Source organism: Heloderma suspectum, chromosome 12, assembly GCF_057233095.1.
Source record: "Heloderma suspectum isolate Gila_16-S chromosome 12, 16-S_ref, whole genome shotgun sequence".
NCBI classification, from domain to species: Eukaryota; Metazoa; Chordata; class Lepidosauria; order Squamata; family Helodermatidae; genus Heloderma; species Heloderma suspectum.
In genome coordinates, this window is record NC_139469.1 from 6,220,835 (window position 1) to 6,233,592 (window position 12,758).

General features: G+C 48.1%; 1 protein-coding gene across 8 annotated transcripts in view; it reads right to left on the reverse strand.

Moving 5' to 3' along the window:
* MICALL2 (MICAL like 2) overlaps positions 1 to 12,758 on the reverse strand; it is a 43,392-nt gene that overhangs the window by 12,587 nt on the left and 18,047 nt on the right. For 6 of the 8 annotated variants that reach the window (XR_014785496.1, XR_014785500.1, XR_014785501.1 and 3 more), the window contains 7 exons: positions 9,293 to 9,480; positions 7,348 to 7,469; positions 5,647 to 6,324; positions 3,373 to 3,641; positions 2,774 to 2,858; positions 1,281 to 1,420; positions 379 to 531 (listed from right to left, as the gene is read on the reverse strand). Coding sequence is in view for 2 of the 8 variants with exons in the window: in XM_084818202.1 (XP_084674328.1) it covers positions 379 to 531; positions 1,281 to 1,420; positions 2,774 to 2,858; positions 3,373 to 3,641; positions 5,647 to 6,324; positions 7,348 to 7,469; positions 9,293 to 9,480 (1,635 nt within the window). In the remaining 6 variants the exon portion in view is untranslated. The remainder of the gene's footprint in view (positions 1 to 378; positions 532 to 1,280; positions 1,421 to 2,773; positions 2,859 to 3,372; positions 3,642 to 5,646; positions 6,325 to 7,347; positions 7,470 to 9,292; positions 9,481 to 12,758) is intronic. The other 2 variants (XR_014785497.1, XM_084818204.1) reach the window with 1 other exon arrangement.

The window sequence follows — 12,758 nt, forward strand, 5'->3', positions numbered from 1 at the left end:
TAAACTTCAGGCTCACTCACCTATGTCTGCACTGGGAAACTTTTAGCTTCCTTCCCTGGTGAAAATACATATATTTTCAGCAGGGAAGGAAGATTTTGTGTGTGTGTGTGTGTGTGTGTGTGTATATACATATATATATATATATATATGCCTTTTTCTTTTACAAGCATTTCCAACCACTGCCTAAGATGTCTTATTCATCTCTGTGCTCCATTTATTTGAACAGAAAGAATGCCATTTAAAAAAAAAATGCTTCTTTGCGTTTTATTCGTGCATTTGCTCATCTGGTGACTTTTGCTCATACGTCGATTTGCTTATCCTGTCCCTTTCAGCATATACTTTTTACAGAAAGATAAATAGTGAGGAATGAAAGCTTACCAGGTGCAATGGCTCTTTTTGGTGGGCCCGGGACTTCTGACTTCTGGCTTGCCGGATGATCTTCCCATTGTTGTGAGGTCTTCTTCCAGTCACCTAAAGTATCCAGAGAAGGCACCAACAGTTTTTTTTTTTTGGGCTGATCAGACGACAGTGCTAGAATGAAAGAGCCAGAGATCAACGTGATCCTCAACCCATGCCTCATAGAAAACCCGTTTCTCTCAGGGCTGAAGGAGAAATGACTTTTTATCACATAGTTTGCCCTGCTGTGCATGATTTTTCTTCAAGAACCTGCTAGGAGCATGGGCAGACTGGGACCTGGGTGTGGGCAGAGGAGGGCTTTCACCCTTTGCCCCCAATCAGAACTGCCCTCCTCCCCACTGTATCCATAAGGACTAGATACTTGCTGGAAAGTTTTGAAAATGAAAGCTAAGATTCTATACTGGATTCTATACAAACTGCCCTGTTACTGCCATCATACTAAGGATGGATAAATCTGTTAGGTTCAGTTCCACACAGTTTCTCATTTTTCCAATTTTAAGTTCCATTTCCTTTTCAGTTTGTGATTCTCCACCTGCCCCCGCCCCCAAAAAAAGACTGCATAGAAATGCAGATGTCTTTCCAGGTGCATTTCCCCAAATATTCCCATTTTGTATGCACTTCCCCCCCGCAAGCAATTCCCCTAATATAATGCATTTTTGCACTCTTTTCCCGCCATATATGTGTTTGTGTGCATTTTTCCTATAATACACAATCTTTTACATGTTTTCATTGGCAAAAAGCATCACTGCATTCTGAAAAGTTGTCACCGTACAACTGCATTCTGGTTGATGTTCAGGTTTCAGGAAGTGCACACTTTGGAAGTTTGCAATACAACGCATTTCTCACCCATCCCTAATCCATACCAGCATCCCGAATCGCTGGGGTGGTTACTAAAAGAGCCGGCTTTTTGTTGTCCTTTGCAGGGCTCAAGGCTATGCTGACAACCACCTTGTGAACATCCGCAGGTTTCTGAGAGGTTCTGTCATCTCCCTGGTTGGAGATTCTGCAAAATCAGGGAAGGGGGAGGCAGTTCATCAACATTTTGCACCAATAAAAGCAGCACTGTGCAACCTGTACAGATTATTCAAACTGAGCCGTGGAAATTAAGCTACGCATCATGTGCATCATTTATGCTGCAGAGCCCTGACTGCTGAAATCCTACCCAGTCACCTCTCTGGCTGACACAGTTTTTGCCAGATATTTCTGTCGACACACTTTTGAGACATAAGCCTTAAGGACTAGTAACATCCTTTTCTCTTTTAAAAAGAATGGAAGTGGATATTACCAGGATGCAGAATTCTCCACTATGTACCACCCTCTATGCATGCAAGCAGTGGGGAACCTGCCACACTTCAGATGTGGTTGGACTACAACACCTATCACCCCTGGCCATTAGCCATATTGGCTGGGGCTGAAGGGAACTGGAGTCCAACAACATCCCCACCCCAGCATACAAAATGGAGGAAATACACTCCCAGCTCAAGCGGAGACGCCAAGGGTCCAATGTGGGGCCTTTGACCTACAAAGCATGTGCTCGAAGCCTAACCCTCCCTCTCAGGCACGTGAGCCAATGTCAGGCCCAGTTTCCATACTGGTTTTTACTAGAGCCCCAAGATCCACCAATTGGAGCCAGGTGCAAAATAGCGGTGGGGGTGGAGCCAGATGAAAAACATTGGCTCAGGGGCGGAGCCAATTGCCTGAATATGCAAGTACAAATCTACATTCGAGTACTGCAGATTAGAGATACAAACAGCCATATGTATATGTGTGTGTGTGTGTGTATATATATATGTGTGTGTGTGTGTGTGTGTGTATATATATATATATATATATATATATATATATATATGGGGAGGTAGGGGGCTGCTATAATTTTACCACTAGGCATCAGAAACCTTAGATGATCTACCACAAATCATCATGGGCGGGAGGGTGTGGTTGCACCGGTGTCCTGCTTGTGGGTCCCCTATTGGGACAGCTGGCTGGCCACGGTGTGCACAGAGTGCTGGACCCTTGGCCTGATCCAGCACAGCTCTTCTTATGTTCGTATGCAGTAGCTCCCAATATGCCTTCAGCAATTTCCTACTCTGTTGTACGTGTAGGTCCTAGGCTGTGCTGATGAGATAACACAGCTTTCACTTCCGGGGTGTGCTAGACTACAACTCCCATCATCCTGAGGATGATGGGAGTTGCAGTCCAACACATCAGGAGAGGACTCTGCTGGCTGTGGAAGACTCATCTCGGATAACGCTTCCCATTACCAAATGCACCCGCAAGCACTGAGCCTGTGCGCTCGTTGCGTCTGTGAACAAAACGTTTTACATCCGACCAAAAGCCGCTCTCCGGGCCTACTCACTTGATGGCCACGGGCTTCAGCCTCGCCCTCCAGTCTGCCGGGGCCTCCGATTTCTCTTCTGTAGCACTTGCCCTGGCACCTCCCACTGTACGAGAAACGCTCAGTGAACATTGAACAGTCATCGCCCCTCCGCAGAAGCAGAACAGAGTATGCAAATTCAGGGCAAATAAGCAAATGTGCTGACTTTGCACACATTACACAGGTTACAGAACAGAGATCTTCGATGCAGAATTTTGAGTGTTCTTTTGGGGGGTCTGTTTGTGGCAGCTACTGTTCCCTTCCTCACCCCAAAATGCTCTGCAACAATACCATTAGTGGGGGCGTGCTGGGAAAATAAAATGGCAGCCACCACCAATGGTTGCTAAGACCAGCTTGGTGGCTATCACCACTAAAAAACGTGATGAATGATGAATGGGGTAATGGAAGAACCCCCATTCCTCACGCAAGACGTTCATTTCAGAAGAAGTGAAAATGGAAGCAAACGGGACCCCGTCTGGGCCAATTTTTCATTTGTTTTTAAATGAATCCACTCTGCTATCGCCGACTTGATACTTCCGCTGACCTTTCCGCTGAGTGAGGAAGCGCCGGCTACTCCTTACCTTTAGTAACCTTGACATCCAGTTTACGTCCAGACTCAGCAGGTGGGGCAGTGGGCTGATCCTTGGCTTTGTTTTGCATGGCCGTCCCGATTCCAACTTTCTTGGCTGGATCTTTGGGTGAACATTCGACTGTGGGTGGTGTCCCTGGCAACCCTCTCCCTGGTTTTTCCACAGCGGCTGACACAATGACAGGTCTCAAGATCTTACTAGCCGAGATGCTCTCCGGCTCGAGACGCTGCAAGCCAGAGGGAGCCGAGTGGGGATTGCTCCTGCAGACAAGGAAAGGATATTAGCGCCTTGGCTGAGCTACACTGCAGCGCTTCTCTGCGCGCACTGGGGCTTGCCAGATCTCTACACCCGACAACAGCTTCTCGTGGTCCATGGGACCCAGCCCCAAAGATCACCCAATTTATGGAAGTTGCTTGGTGGGGTGATATGGGGTGGGTGGGTTCCTGAGCGAAGGGGATCTCAGAAGCCCCGTAGGTATGCGAAAGCTCCATACACAGCCCCTTCAGATCCTGCCTCTTGATTCTACGCATGTGTACCAGTGTATGCATTTGTAACGCTGGCCTATCATTGTTTTTTGGGGAAGTTCTTGGCAGTCTAGGATGAAACCGGCAATAAAAACCTGTACAGAATCTTGCATACATCGTCTACTTTCCAGAGATGTTGTATTTTCATTTATTTACTTGAAAAAAGAGAGAAAAGGTTTCTAGTCCTTATGGAAATCTCATGGTCAGGACAGTTCTACTTTAATGGAAATTGCTTTCTTTATTGCCCTCTGCCTGGTCCATGGGAGCGTTGCAAGATACACTTATGTCTCACTTGATCCTCTCAGCTGTCACGGTCCCTTGGCCCCCTCCTTCCTCATGCACACGCACAAGAAGAGAGGCTTCAGTCCCACGCCTTTAATTCACTATTAACAGGTTCATTACAGATGCAAATCTTCGAAGACTCTCAGGCTACAAAGGAATACAGCTGCTTCATTTACGAATGGCAACGGGGGATCCAAAGGGGAGCTAGCTACGATGTTGCCAGCAGTTTGAAACAAGAACTTGCTGGCTAGAATAACTTAGGGAGGGATGCCCCTCCCTTCCAGTGATGCTCCCCTATGGCGACCCTCACGCATCGCCAAACGGGTTGACCGTCTGAGCTCCGCCTCTAACTTTTCCCGCTTCGCTCTGCGCCGCGGTCTAGCATCCCCCAGGTCATGCCCCGCGCTCTCCTCCTCCTCGGTTCTCACAAAGAAGGGAAAGCGGGGGGGGGGGGGGGCTTCAGGCCCAGCCATCTGGGTGCTAGCATCCTGAGAAGCACGCCTATCCATATCTGAACTCGCTCGGGAAGATGCCTCCCCTGGTTCTGGCTGTTCCCCTCCTGAGTCTGAACTGCTGACTATCTCCATACACTCAGAATCAATCCTGACATCAACAAATCTCATTTGAATTGGTGTATGGAGCCCATATGCGAGCACACACGTGCATCTGGAGCTCCTAGTGGACAAGTTCCGGCACCTTCCTTCCTGCCCCACTGGCGCGGTTTCCTCCACAAGCCCCAAAGACTGAGCTCCGTGGCGCCATCTAGGCTGCACTACCGGCCTGCCCTTTTCCCTCAGTCAGCTGACTCTCAACAGCCAATCCTTGCCCACCGGGCTTAAAACTTGCATTTCTAAATCTCTATCTATCTATCTATCTATCTATCTATATCTGCCTTTCTTAACCGGGTCCCCTCTCAATCTTTCGGACTACAATTCTCAGAATTCTTGACCACTGGCCATGCTGTCTGGGGCTGATGGGAGTTGAAGTCCAAAACATCTGGAGGGCACCAGATTGAAGAAGGCTGGTATATCGATATGTGCATTATAAAACTCAACTTCCCTCCAACATTTCCCAACCTAGCCTGTGTGTGTGTGTTTGGTTTTTTTAAGGAAAATGGAAGAAGTAGGGGATGGGCATAGAAGACCGAAACGCTCTGCAAGTTAAAATTTCTGCAACTGCAGTCAAGCACATATTTGCCTCACTAGCATATGGTCCCACAATCCCAGATGTGAGTCTTTTCCAGTTGCTGAATCTCAAGCAGCTGGAAAAAACAAAGAGGGCTGGTCAGATTATGCCAGTGATAGGCCTATCAACCTCTATTAGTCAAGATAGGGATATAGAACCTCCAGGACCAGGTGCAGTATATCTCTGAGTGCAAAAGGAAAAGGACTGCAGAATTTACAGGTTTTTAGCAGAGAGCTTGTTCAAGCACACCAAAGGGGGAATGCAAACCACTTACACCTTGGAGGCACTGGGCGTGGCGCTGTCGAAGCCCCCTGACCTGTTGGGAGCAGGCTGAGATCCAGGTAGCGCATGCATAAGAATGTTCCGTGCTCGGGCTTTCTCGCGGCTGCCTGCATTGCTGCCCCCCACGCGGGTTCCGGGAGAGGACACATCCCCAGCCACCCTTGGGGGACTGAAAGGAGCACCTTGATTTTTAGCTGGCTCGGTTTTGTCTGCTGGAAGGCCGGAAGGCCCTAAAACAGACTGGAAGAATTTCTCGCGTGCTTGCTGCGTCTTTGCCGATGACGCTGTCCAGGGCGAAGGGGAAGGGGAGGCGGAAGAAGCTTCGCGGAAAACTGAGTCATTCCTCACGGGGTCTGAGCGACGCGATCTCGGGCTTGCGGTGATGCAACTGGGCCTGCTGTTCCCAGAATTCGATGGTTCCCACGCTGCTGCTCTGACAGCATCACTGCTCTTGCACGCCTGGTTTGTTTTCACAGATTCCGGCACCAGCTTTCTCGATTCGAGTCCCTTCGAGTAGCGCCCCACAGCAGATGTGGTATCGGTAGGTTTATTCTCTCCAGGGCCATCCTTTGGGTTGACGAGATGTTCGTGCTGGCTACAGACAAAAGTCCCTGGGTCCTTCCCGGCTTTGTAGTTTCCAGACTTTAGGGTACTGGAGCATTGCTTGCACCTAAAGCAAAATTGCAGCAAAGAACAAACACCTTACACTGAATCCGGTACTTACTTCCTCCACCATTCTGAGATTCTGTATTTTTTCAAAATTAAAAGACAGAGTTTCTAGTCCTTATTGAGCTTGTGGGCTCAGAGGATTACTACTTTATCTGATATAACTGCATCCTGCAACAAGATGTCAAGTGCTCCCTATCTGGGATGTCAGATACTTCATTCCCCCTGACCTTGTTCCTTCTGTTTTCTGTCCCGTCCCCCGTCAGCCAGTTTGCAGAAGTACAAAAGAACCTTGAATGTTGAAAAACCCTAAAATGGGGAGCCCCAGAAACAGCTACGTAAGAACTAAGTATGTTCACGGACCACAGAATGCTGACTGGCTGCTGGAAAGGGGGGCAGAAAAGAAAAAAGGGGGGGGAAATAAAGTTTCCAGAACCCCAAATAGGGAGCACTCAACACTGTAACATTCCATTTATATCAGTCAAAGTAGTAATCCCCTGAGGATGCAAACTGAATAAGGACTAGAAACTTTGACTTAAAAAAAAAATTGTTGGAACTGCAGTCCAACACAATTGGAGGGCATCAGAAAGGGAAGATTATTGGACTACAACTCCTAACAGCTCCAGCCAGCATGGCAGATACTCAGGAATTATGGGACTTATAGCCCAAAATATCTAGAGGCACTGCCTTGCAAACCTCTGCTCTAACCCCATCACCACAGCATGCCATGGCCTGTGGCATTGACATAACCCCCCACTGTCTAGGTTCATGCAACACAACAACCCACAATTGGGGGTTGAAGAGGCAGGATGGCGCCCTCAGGTGCCACAGCTAATCATGGCTTAAATAAGCCACGACGATCCACACCATGGCGTGCAAACAGCCGTGCTCCTATTTCCACCACCTCAAACACAGCAACTTTCCCACATCCAAACCCATCATCCAGACACACACGCATCCCAGTCAAAGAATAGGGCGCAGACCAGGCGCATCAGGGAAATCCCACCCTGTACCCGGAGCCCCGTACCTGAAGCAGTTCCGGTGATAAAGCTTCCCGTCCATCAGGAGTCGCTGGACCAGGTGAACGTGGTTCCCACAGACGACGCAGTTGCTGTTCCGCAGGTTGGTGTTCTCGGCCAAGATCCGTCTCTGGGGAGAAAGAAAAATAACACAAGGACAGCCCTGCTAGGTCAGGCGAAAAGGTAAATCTGCTCCCATGCCCGGTTTCGCACAGTCGCCAACCCCGGGCCTCTAGGGGCCCACAAGCAAGATATGAGGGCAACAGCCATCTCCCGTTGTCCTTCCTCCACAACTGGCATTCAGAGGCAAACTTTGTTTATTTATTTGATTTGTACCCTGCCTTTCAACCAAGAAAATGCCACTCAAGGGCAGCTTACAATCATAGCCGCTGGATAGGGAGACTTCTTTCTCTCTCACACAATACTGGAACCCAGTGGGGTCCTCCCATGACGCTGATTGCTGGGAGATTCAGGACAGATAATGGGAAGGGCTTCTCCACACAGCGCAGAGTCAAACTGTGGAACTCACTTCCACAGGACGTAGTTTTGGCCACCCATTCGGAACCCCCTTTAAAAGGGGGTTGGACAATTCCCTGGAGAAAAGGCTATTGATGGCTGCTAGTCTTGATGGCTATGTGCCACCTCCAGTACCACAGGCAGCAAGCCTATGTGCACCAGTTGCTGGGGAACATGGGTGGGAGGGTGCTGCTGCACTCGTGTCCTGCTTGTGGGTTCCTGGTCGACAGCTGGTCGGCCACTGTGTGAACAGAATGCTGGACTAGATGGACCCTTGGTCTGATCCAGCAGGGCTCTTCTTGTGTCCTTATAGGAAATTAATTTAATTTGAACACAATTAAATTAATTGAGGATTATTATTTGGATGGCCCTAAATCATCATCATCACTTGTGACCGAGTAAGATTGTCTCCCGAAGACAGAGTCTATATAGATAACTGTTTAAAAAGGCCCTAAATACTAGTATTCTAGAAGGGGTGGGAACCTTCTCTATGCATAATCATTCCACAATTTTATCAGTCTCTATCAGCCTCTCCTCATCATCATCTTTTTCTCTAAACAAAGGGAGGGAAACCTGTGGCCCTCCAGGGACTGTTGAACTACAGATCCCAGCATCCCTTACCATGCTGGCGGGGGCCAGAGATGCTGCAGTCCAACCACCCCTGGCAGACCACAGGATTCCCACTTCTGCTCTAAACTATTTTAACTTTCTTTAAACACGGAACCGTAGACAGCTCTGCCATTTGCCCTCCTTGCTGAATGTAATCGCATCTGCTGAGCCCAGCGACCTGCTTCCAATGGGGGCAGCAAATTGCGCCTGGAGGATCACCAGCAGAGAACCTAAAAAGAGCCCTGCTGGATCTGACCAAGGGTCCATCTAGTCCAGCATTGCGTTCCCGCAGTGGCCAACCAGCTGCCCACAGGAAACCCACAAGAAGGACCTGAGTGCAACAGCACCCTCCCGCCCATGTTCCCCAGCAACTGATGTACATAGGCAGACTGCCTCTGATACTGGAGGTCACATATAGCCATTAAAACAAGCAGCCATCGATAGCCCTCTCCTCCAGGAATTTGTCCAGCCCCCTTTTAAAGCCATCCAAATTGGTGGCCATCACTACAACTTCATAGTTGAACAATGTGCTGTGTGAAGAAGCCCTCCCTTTTCTCTGTCCTGAATCTCCCAGCAATCAGCTTCATGGGAGGACCCCACTGGGTTCTAGTATTACGAGGGAGGGAGAAAAATGTCCTCCCTCCACTTTCTCTACCCCAGGCATCATTCAGCATCAAGGCAGTAGCAGAAGCAGCCGTCTGTTGTTTCCCCTGGCATTCAGATATCCTGCCTCTGGCCAGGGAGGCAGCATTCCCAGATATCCCGCCTCTTGTCTGTTGATATGACCCCTCCGCCACCCCGTTACGCTCCGGCCTCCAGAGCTCATACCGCTGCCACTGGAGGGTTTTCCTTCACCAGACTGCGTCCCTGCAGGCGTGGATCTGTCCTGGGTTCGGGGAGCAGATGTCGCAATGGCTTGGCGGGGGCTGGTGTCACCGGTTCAGAAACAACCTTTTTCCCGATCGGCTCCTCACTGGGCTCGGAAGAAGGGCGTTTGATTCCGGCCATCCCGCCAACTGTTTAAGGAGGAACACAGATGAGATCTCAGGAAGTAACCCGGAAGCTCCTTTAGAGTTCTGACTGGCTCTGACTGAAACCCAGAGCAGATTCACCACCCCTCTGACATCAGAACCAGCAGCTTCCACTGCATCTAGCTTATGATGATGCGAGCAGCCATATATATATATATATATATATATATATATATATATATACATACACACACACACACATAGGTGTATATCTATATCTATCTAGATTAGGGATGTTGGAGGAATCTGGGGTGGAGCTCAATAAGTTTCCCTTGGTTCAGCCCCCTGGACTTTGGTCCGCTTTTTCACCATGGAGCACAACTCAATCTGCATTGAGTCTGGAAAGGTCGCGAATTTCCACTCTTTAAATTATTTGCACAAATAGATATTTGCACAAATTGTGCCTGTTATTTGCGCAAATGTTGGTCAAAAGTTGTGCAAATCGCGGCGGAAATTTGTGCGAGTTACGCAAATTGTGCCCAAAATTTGTGTAGGTCTCTCTTTACACAATTAGAAAAAAATACACAAGAACTTCCTGGATTTCAGGAAAGACCTGCAGCTTGGCCCACAAATGTGAGCCAAGTTGAGCATGCTGCAGAACTCCGTCAAGCCAAAAAAAGAAACAGATTTCCCAGTGACGGACATCCCTGATATTGTTTGTTTGTTTGTTTGTTTAATTGCCCATCTGGCTGGTCACCCAGCCACTCTGGGCAATGTACAATAATAAAAACAGTTTAAAACAATAAACATCATATTTCTAAAAAATACCCTAACCCACCCCAAATGCCTGCCTGAACAACCACGTTTTTAATGCGTGGCGGATGCTCTTTAAAGAGGGGGCATGGTGGAGTTCTCTAGGGAGGGAGTTTCACAGGGTGGGGGCCACCACAGAGAAGGCCTTCTCCCTCATCCTCACTGGTCTAGCTGTCCTGGCTGATGGGACAGAGAGAAGGCCATCTGAGGCTGATCTTGTTGAGTGGCCTGTCTGGTGTTGCTGGAGGCGCTCCTTCAGATAGGCTGGGCCGGAACCATACAGGGTTTTAAAGGTCAAAACCAACACCTTGAATTTGGCCCAGAAAACAACTAGATATCCATCTATCTATCTATCTATCTATCTATCTATGTATTTATGATACTTCTATACTGCTTAATATCCCTAAGCAATTGACACATAAATATTAAAATCACATTTTAAATACAGTATTAAAAACAATTACAATAATAGCACAGTGCATACAAGGAGGGGTAAGATGGCACAGCATGATTAATTTAATTACAAGCCAGGGAAAAAGCCTGTGTGAAAAGGTGTTTTCAGGAGGCGTTTGAAAGATGTCACCTTTTCTGCCTCCCAAACTGCACATGGGAGGATTTTCGAAAGGGTGGGCACTGCTACTGTGAAGGCCGGCTGTCGAGGTATTATGTGGATCTCGAGATAGACAGACAGATAGATAGATAGATAGATAGATAGATAGATAGATAGATAGATATAGAGAGAGAGATCATGTACACATGAGCACGTGCGCGCGCGCGCGCGCACACACACACACACACTATAGTATATAATATATGTGAGAGAGACAATCTACTAGGTTGATAATTATATTATGAAATCAATACTGAATATGAAGTATTTTAACATTAATTAATTTTATTCATCACCCTTATAATTTGCACGATTATGGATTTGCAAACTGGCATAGTCACATTGTATTTGATAATGGTTTTGAAATATAATGATTCGCGTATTAGATCATGCAATGTACTAATTTATACATATCCAATTAATTGGGGGGGGCAATTTTTTTTCCAGCTTAGGAGGAAGGGTAGGCAGCCATCCGGATGTCTTGGACTACAACTGCCATCTCCTCTAGCTGATGATAGGAGTTGTAGTCCAATACATCTGGAGAGCAGCAGGTTGCGGAAGGCTGGTCTAGGCAGACAGAGAGTAGTATCCTATGTTAGCCCTATTTAGAGTAGACCCGTTGAAATGAATAGGACTGAAGTTAGTCAAGACTAACTTAGGTCTCACTCATTTCAACAGGTCTACTCTAGGTAGGACTAACACTGGATAGTTCCCAGAGCAGCAAACGTGGATCTGAAGGTGAAACAACCAAAGCCAGGCAGGGGTTATGATCCAAGGCTCCAGTTAAGGAAAGAAAGCAAGAGCTTAAGTTCTGACTAAAAACCGGAGTGTATTCACCACCCCACTGACATCGGAGCCACCAGCCTCCACTGGCTCTAACCACACTGGCCCTTAAAAACACCAACAACAGAAAGTCAGCTCACAGATCTCTTGATGGATCACGGTTCTAGTTTGGCCCTTGCCAAACTGCTGGGCTCAGCAGGATGGGAGTTCAATGGGACGGGACTCGGGACACCCAGGTTCAAGTCCCCCACTTAGCCATGAAGCTCACTGGGTGACTTTGGGCCAGTCACTGACTCAGCCTAACCTACCTCACAGGGTTGTTGTGAGGGTAAAAAGGAGAGGAGGAGGATCACGTACGCCACCGTCGGCTACTTGGGAGAATCGTTTTGATGATCTTGCCAAACCGCAGGACAAGGCTCAGCTGCAGTGTTAGCATGCAGCCTTCGCAAACGCCAACCGTTTCCTAGTCAGCAGCTTGCGACTCATGAACAGAGGCGAAGATTGATGGGCTACAAGCGGAGCCCCAAAGCTGAGAGGTCACCACCGACGAGAGTTCAGAGGGCACATTCTTTGCAGGCTGCAGGCTGGAAGCACATGTCCACCCCACAGTTCCCAGTGCAACAGAAATGGCTTGGAGGACACAGTGGGGCAGCAGGGTGTGTGTGTGTGTGTGTGTGTGTGTGTGTGTGTGTGTGTTAGAAACTGGAAGGCTTTATTGTCATTGTCTTTAAACGACGTGGCGGAGATGTTCCCTTGGGAATCAGAGACCTGCCTGGCACAGATCCCACCCTCGGCGGAAATGCTGGGTCATTCGTCTTTGTTTCGGCATCTGAAGGCAGAGTTTAAGAGATGGGACAAAGAATGCAGGGAGTAAAGGCAGGGGGCCAAGGAGCGAGTTTCACAAGACTGGATTTTCTGCTGTTTGCAGAAGCATTTTAGAAGCAGGGTGGAATCAGAGGGCTCTGCACACCCAGTGTTCCAAGGGGAAGCTTAAATACACAACAAGCGATCCACACTTTGAAACACAGATGTACCTTTTTGCATTGATTGCTGAGCCCACACACTGCTGTTATCGATGGAGTATGAAGCAATCGTTTTATCATTATTTCCCCCTTTT